The 754-nt window shown below is 51.1% G+C and overlaps 1 protein-coding gene across 5 annotated transcripts in view; it reads right to left on the bottom strand.

Annotated features, from left to right (window-relative positions):
- Positions 1 to 339: 339 nt before the first annotated feature.
- clk2b (CDC-like kinase 2b) overlaps positions 340 to 754 on the bottom strand; it is a 10,881-nt gene continuing 10,466 nt past the window's right edge. For 4 of the 5 annotated variants that reach the window (XM_059547523.1, XM_059547528.1, XM_059547526.1 and 1 more), the window contains one exon: positions 340 to 610. In XM_059547523.1, coding sequence (XP_059403506.1) covers positions 437 to 610 — 174 coding nt within the window. In that variant the 3' untranslated portion in view covers positions 340 to 436. The remainder of the gene's footprint in view (positions 611 to 754) is intronic. The other variant, XM_059547527.1, reaches the window with a different exon arrangement.

The raw sequence follows: 754 nt of genomic DNA, 5'->3' as shown, positions 1-754 counted from the left end.
CCCGCCACAACACACACACACACACACTTCCGCTCGCTCAGATGATATGAAGCATGTTTTATTACAGACAACATGGACTATAGAAACAAGGATATTCATCTCATACAAAACAACTTGAGTCATAAAATAAATACTGAAAAAGTGTTCATCAGCTGAGAACCGCGACGTGTGCAATACTTGAATCCTGTGATGATCCCAAAACAACCTTGAGCTGTCCGTCAAACGAGGACTGACCAATCAGGGAGGATGTGAAGGTGTCAGTCTAATTCTATTGGCTGTCATGTCTCCACCAATCAGCAGTGAGCAGAGACCTCAGCAAATCACTAGCAGCCTCTTCTTCATGACAAACTCATGAGACTGAATGACCTGCTCGTGTGGATCAGAACCAGCGGCTCACAAACAGAGACGCTAGTGGAGTGGAAGCTCAGGTCAGAGGTCACCGGCTGATGTCACGGGCGCCACTGAAGTGTTCAGGGTCACGGACGGGATTGAAGAAGGGATGACGCAGTGCAGCGGAGAGAGACAAGCGCCGATCCGGCTCGTATTCCAACAAACCCTCCAACAGATCGAAGAAGAGATGATGCTCCTCTGTTTCACACATCACATACTTCTGACAGAGAGAGAGAGAGAGAGAGAGACGGAGAGAGAGAGAGACGGAGAGAGCGGGAGGGAGGGGGAGAGAGAGGGAGGGGAGAGAGAGGGAGGGGGAGAGAGAGAGACGGAGAGAGCGGGAGGGAGGGGGAGAGAGAGGGAG

Source organism: Carassius carassius, unplaced genomic scaffold, assembly GCF_963082965.1.
Source record: "Carassius carassius unplaced genomic scaffold, fCarCar2.1 SCAFFOLD_71, whole genome shotgun sequence".
In the NCBI taxonomy this organism is placed as follows: Eukaryota; Metazoa; Chordata; class Actinopteri; order Cypriniformes; family Cyprinidae; genus Carassius; species Carassius carassius.
Note: the sequence above shows the minus strand (reverse complement) of the source record. Positions and strands in the feature narration are given on the sequence as shown.